Below are 6528 nucleotides of genomic sequence, written 5' to 3'. Positions count from 1 at the left end.
AATAGAATTCTGTGAAAAATAGGCATGGGCGCGGGGCGGGCTTTGGGCAAGGCCAAGTCGAGCACGGGTTGCGCTGAAGTGCTTGGAGGTCGACCAAGGCATGAGCGCTGGTCGCACCTTGAGCAAGCCTATTCTGAGCACGGGTCGCGCTCAGGCTTCTACACGCAAGAAGAACTCATTTTCTCCTCATGTGAGGGATAACTCAAATACTTTTACACGTAAAAAACATATTTTATATTATAATGTATGAGTTTGATTATCTTAAATGTAATATAATACTAAATTTTATATATCAAAATCATAATAATCGGTTCCGGCTTCGATTCCGATACCCACGGATTTTTTACTATTCGATTCCGATACTCATGCCGTTACAATGATTTAAAAAGGTTCTCCGTTGAAGTCCATTGGTAACTAATTAGAACCCTTTTTTGTTTCTATTAAGAGATCGAGAAGCCGTTTTAATTTAAGTATGTCTACAAGATTCTTCATTGATATGGATGCTCTTTATTAACCCGTTACCCGTTTATAAAGTTTAGAGCCTTGAATCCAGAGCTCGACGCGGAATTGAAGAAACAAACTCCACCTCAATCGAGGTAGCTACTAGCTAGCACAATGAAGGGTGACTTCTAGTTAAATTCCCCTTTTATCATTTTCTCAAACTCCACAGCGAACTTTTCCATGGCAGGTCCTGGCAAGTTGACGGTCACAACTATCCCATCCTCAATTTTGTTCCTATATGCTACATAGTAACTTGTTTCCAAAGGAAAAGCACCTGTTGGTCCACCATATACTGCTTTCCCCCAACCAAAATCCAAGTTAAATCGTAAACGCGACACATCAGATACCATGTAGTTGCGCGCCAAATTGATGATGGAGGGCCGACCATTTTTCACCAAAAAATCTGCTGATGATTTCATAAATTCCTCTGTGACCTTGGCTTTAGCTTTTTTAACCAACCCGAGCGCATACTCTAACGGACTCTGGCATAATTTACCAGCAGTGGAAAATACTACTGGTGTTCCAAATGCATTACCATAAAACCCAACTGGCAAAGGTGGATGGAATATTTTCCTTGCGTTTACTATTACTACAGGGCTGACTTGATCATCGGGATTCAAACTCAAAGCAATTGTGCGGCAACGCCAAAGACAAGCAGTGAGTATCTCAAATCTTGAGGTTGTACGGAGATGAGGATCCACTTGATTTCTCAGGGCCTCTATTTCTTGAGGACCAAAGTAAAAGGACCGTAGTAGGGTCATGTCGTTAACGATAGTATCATTGCTATTCTGCAGCTCATTATACATCTGCTGCACGCACGAAATGTTTGGTGGAACTCGTGCATTAAGAAGTTCACGTCTCCATAAGGGTTGAATCGATGGAGCATACGCGCCACATGCCATCTCTCCTATGGCAGTCAAGAATTGGACCAATCCAGCTCCATCGCTCACTGTGTGGTTGAAGCGAAGGGCGAAAACAAATCCTCCACACATCAAACGCGTCACCTGTGTTGGGGATAAAATATTTGATTAGCAGATAGTTGAGCATGAATGACTGCATGACTCATGGTGCTAGTAGTAATTGTGCTTAATCTTTAGGATTTTAATAAACTCTTACTAGCAAACAGCAAAAAAAAAATTTAGTATATATGGGGCCCACAGCTGGAGGGAGAGAAAAACAAAAACATTTGTCTTTTTTTTTTTTTTTTTTTTTAGGCCCACAGAAAAGATAAAAAAACTGAAATGACAAAAAATAAAATAAAAAATTATGTGTGGACACTATTATGCTTGGCCCACCGTTTTTATTTTTAAGAATTAAACACTCAAATATTTACTGTTATGCCATCAATTTTGGTTTTTGTAAGTCTCTTAAAATCAGATAATTACTATTTTGCTCCTGTAACGGACACAAATGTGATACCAAAATACTATTCCTCCTACCCCATATTTTTCTAATATAGTAAGATATAATGTATGTATGAACAAAACTTAATATCCTGAGAGGCTAAGAGTGTTGGGCTAAGTCTAGAGCCCACCCACACATGGTGTGATGGTGCCCTCATAGATTTCTCACCAAAGCGTCAAAGCACATAATCAATGGTGTGGGATTTTAACCCAAAAGGCCCCAACACTATTAGAGGTGGCAACCCCACTTTATCAATTGGAGTGTAACTTCACTACTACCCGATGTGGGACTATTCGATTCAGTCCACACCCAACAGAGAGGACTGGGGTTATTTAGAAAAGTTTGTTAACTAAATTATTGTCGGAAGATAGGATTAGTGGGAGAAATATTTAGGACTTCAACCAAAAACCTACTTGAATGGACTGAGCTATTCTATCAAAAGGGCTATTCGAAGAGCACATGAGCTCTCTGGTGGCACCATGGACAATACCCCTCTGGAATTAGAAGCACTTCATGCCTTGGGACTGAGGAATAAACTGAGACGAGCACCAAGGATTCTTGAGTGTTATTGGACTGCTCCATCACCTAAATACTTAAAAATCAATGCGGATGGTTGTGCTCGAGGTAACCCTGGTTCAGCAGGTTGGGGAACACTATTCAGGAAGCATATAGGCGAAGTTGTTGGAGTTTATATTGGGGGAATAGGCTCATATACAAACTATGTGGCTGAATCAAAAGCTATTGTTGAAGGTATAATTAAGGCAATTGAGATGGGGTTCACGAAAGTATGGGTGGAGTCGAACTCCACGACAGCAATTAAAGCATTCCAAACTAACTCAGTGCACTGGAAAGTTAGAGCAAATTGTGAAAGGACTAAAGGGAAGGCAGATATAGTTCTAACAAGCATGACTTCACTACTACCCGATGTAGGACTATTCAATTCAGTCCACACACCCAACAGAGAGGACTGGGGTTATTTAGAAAAGTTTGTTAACTAAATTATTGTCGGAAGATAGGATTAGTGAAAGAAATATTTAGGACTTCAACCAAAAACCTACTTGAGTGGACTGAGCTATTCTATCAAAAGGGCTATTCTAAGACCACATGAGCTCTCTAGTGGCACCATGGACAATACCTCTCTGGAAGTGGAAGCACTTCATGCCTTGGGACTTAGGAACAAATTGAGACGAGCACCAAGGATTTTTGAGTGTTATTGGACTGCTCCATCACCTAAATACTTAAAAATCAATATATGCGGATGGTTGTGCTCAAGGTAACCCTTGTCCAGCAGGTTGGGGAACACTATTCAAGAAGCATACAGGCGAAGTTATTGGAGTTTACGGGGGAATAGGCTCATATACAAACTATGTGGCTGAATCAAAAGCTATTGTTGAAGGTATAATTAAGGCAATTGAGATGGGGTTCACGAAAATATGGCCGCAGCAATTAAAGCATTCCAAACTAGCTCAGTGCACTAGAAAGTTAGAGCAGATTGGGAAAGGACTAAAGGGAATGCAGATATAGTTCTAACAAGCACATGGAGGGATCGAGGCAAATTTCGGAGTAGACTTATGTGCAAAGAAAAGAGCGACCCTAGCAAAAGGCCAGAAGCAATGGTGGGAGAATAGACCTAATTTTGTTTATAAGGCAGAGAATCAACACTCTACTTATTTCAAATTTATTTCTTAAAAATTTCAAAAATATATGTTGGAGTGGTCTATCCAGGGACCTCACAAAATGTATACTGTTTTTTCTTTATTATCTAATACAATTACCCTTTAGCAAAATAATAATAATAATAATAATAATAATAATAAAAAAAAAAACTTGAGTGCCTAACATATATAATTTGCTAGCTGGTTAAATTTACTCTAGGTTTTGCTTATAACCTGTATCAACAACAAAGGGCAGTTAAGGATATTATTAGAGCCTGGGACGTTATATAGAAGGTCCTGCATACACGGGAAAGGTGGTTTAAGAGTATCATCAACAAGCTGATCCAACCTCACATCAGCGTCTGCCTCGATGAACATGACACCCTCACCAGTGCATTCCACCATAAGCTTATCATTACGTCCTTCCCTAAGCCTACCGGCAAAGGGATAGTAATATACAAGTGCTTTAGCAATGGCCTCTTTAATAACCTTGACTGGATCTCTCTTCTTCATACCAATACCCACAATGTTATTAGTATAAAAATATACGATCGGAATTTGAATACGAAGAGACTTTTGATCATCAATGTCGGAAAGGTACTTGAGTTCATATGGTGTTGGCGTAGCAGGAGCAAGTAGTTCTGGTTCGTTCCTTCGAACCTTGTAGACTAATTGTGAAGGGGTAGACAATGTTGTCATCCCTCTCACCTTGCAAGCTAATTGTAAAGGAGTTTTTTTTTGGCTTAAAGGGCAATTGTATTGTAAAGGAGTTGACAACGCTGCCATCCCTCTAACCTTGTTAACTAATTGTATGTAAAGGAGTAGGGAATGCGATGTTAAATATCTGTGAAGTATATTCAATTCTGATCACAGCTATAAGCTATATTTATAGAGAGGTGGCTGCTTTATCAAGTTTGGTTTTTACTTTTTAGGCCCCGTTCGTCCCCCGTTCGTCCCGTGAAAATTTGACTTGTGCTAAACAAAATTTCATACACGTGTGAATTGAACAATAGCATATCCTGCTATGGCTCAAGTGAAGCCATTCTAATAGTAATGATTAGTGCTTAATCAATCTGTAATAGTGATTATGTTTAACCAGTACTGTATGGTAATTCCTAGCTAGTGACAGATGTCAAACTTCTATTATGAGTTAGTGAAAGAGAGGTAGGGTTTAGTCAAGATAAAAGAAAACAATACGTAAAACGTAATGTAGGTCTACAGACACAAGAAATGAATCAGAACTTCTTCTTCTTCTTTGATTGAGTTATTCATTTTATGAATCCTTTATGGTATCGGAGCCATTAAAAGCCAAACGGCTAATCTATCCTTTAATTTTTTTTAATCATTCAAACTTCCGGATCATCATGAATTGACTCAACAAGTTACTTATCAAAACATCGGTAATTTCATCTCCATCAAACTCACCAAAGAAAATTATCATCCGGAAAACTGTTTTGAACCGGTTTTGGATAACTTTGATCTATTAGGGTATGTTGATGGCTCAATCCCTTGTCCAAATAAAACTAAAGAGGTTACCATCTGCGAATCAAGTTACTTCCACTATTATCAATGATGAATATCTTTGCGTGGAAGAAAAAGGACCAAAGAAGCTTCATTATATGGATTAACGCCACTCTCTCTCGAATCGGTTCTTGAGCAAAACTCAGAGTCGAAAAGAAAGCATCGTCACATTCTTGACCTTAGTAGAACTTTATTTGTTCAAAGTAACTTACCACATACATTCTGGGTAGATGTCTTTCTCACTTCAGTTTTTCTTATAAATAGACTACCCACACCAGTTCTTGCACACAAATCACCATTTGAAATGTTGTTCAATCATCCTCCTGATTATTATTTTCTGAAGTCCTATGGTTGTTCTTGTTATCCTTGGATAAAGCCTTACAACACCAATAAACTGCAAGCTAGAGGTGCTCACTGCGTTTTCATTGGCTATAGTTCTCATCATAAAGGATACAGATGCTTAGAACTAAGTAGTGGTAAAATTTACATTTCCAGGCATGTTGTCTTTCATGAATCAGATTTTCCTTTTCATTCCTCTAATGTTTTTCATCACTCTATTTCTTCTTCTTCATTTTCTACTAATCCAATTCTTCCCATGTTCTCTAAATGTGCACCACCAACTCAAAATGGCATTCCACCATTAGTCGACACTCTTCCCCCCTCCTGATCCTCCTTCACCACAATCTAGTTCACCTACTAGACCAACTGATGCTTCCCCACAACAACAATCTGGTTCTTCTACTTCCACTATCAGTCCAACTTCTCATTCCATTCCTCATCCCATTTTACCTCCAAAACCTGTATCTCAATTTCTTCCTGCAACTTCTACCATTCCTTTCACTGTTCCTCATAATGATCATACCATGCATACAAGAGCAAAAGAAGGCATTCACAAACCTAAAATTTTCACTGCCACTAAACATCCAATTTCTCCACTCATCCTTACTGCCACTAGTTCCACTTCAGTTCCTACTTGCTTCACTCAAGCCATGAAAGACCCCGGCTGGCGCAAAGCCATGACTGAGGAATATGATGCTCTAATGAAAAATAACACTTGGGAATTGATTCCTTATCACCCATCCCTCAATCCTGTTGGCAACAAATGGGTTTTCAGAATAAAATACAAACCATGTGGTGCTATTGACAAACTTAAAGCACGTCTTGTAGCCAAAGGTTATCATCAAGAATATGGCTTTAACTATCTTGAAACCTTCAGCCCAGTAGCCAAACCAGCTACTATCAGACTCATTATTTCTATTGCTCTTAATCATGATTGGCCTATTCATCAACTTGATGTCAGTAATGCATTCTTACATGGCCATCTCAAGGAAGATATTTACATGGTTCAACCTCTTGGTTTCACTCATCCTGACAAGCCCACTCATCTATGTAAACTCAAAAAATCTCTATATGGCCTAAAACAAGCACCTCGGGCCTGGTATCAAGC

General features: G+C 39.0%; 1 protein-coding gene across 1 annotated transcript; it reads right to left on the bottom strand.

The window, feature by feature from the left end:
* Positions 1-301: 301 nt before the first annotated feature.
* Positions 302-4386, bottom strand: LOC147518638 (benzyl alcohol O-benzoyltransferase-like). The gene is made up of 2 exons (XM_086594798.1): positions 3795-4386; positions 302-1505 (listed from the first exon to the last, which is right to left on the bottom strand). Exons 1-2 carry the CDS (start codon positions 4344-4346, stop codon positions 630-632), a joined length of 1428 nt encoding a protein of 475 aa, XP_086450924.1. The 5' UTR covers positions 4347-4386; the 3' UTR covers positions 302-629.
* Positions 4387-6528: the final 2142 nt, after the last annotated feature.

The sequence above is a fragment of the Coptis chinensis genome, chromosome 2, assembly GCF_015680905.1.
Source record: "Coptis chinensis isolate HL-2020 chromosome 2, ASM1568090v1, whole genome shotgun sequence".
Classification (NCBI taxonomy): domain Eukaryota; kingdom Viridiplantae; phylum Streptophyta; class Magnoliopsida; order Ranunculales; family Ranunculaceae; genus Coptis; species Coptis chinensis.
The sequence above is the reverse complement of the archived record's forward strand: the minus strand, read 5'-3'. Positions and strand labels throughout refer to the sequence as shown.

What these genes read in the sequence shown, in the direction of transcription:
- LOC147518638 (XM_086594798.1), bottom strand. Translation starts at nt 4,346, where the DNA reads ATGGCAGCGTTGTCAACTCCTTTACAATACAATTGCCCTTTAAGCCAA. An exon ending in GCCCTTTGTTGTTGATACAG is followed by an intron (nt 1,506 to 3,794) that starts GTTATAAGCAAA and finishes TCCCCAACACAG; the next exon opens with GTGACGCGTTTGATGTGTGG.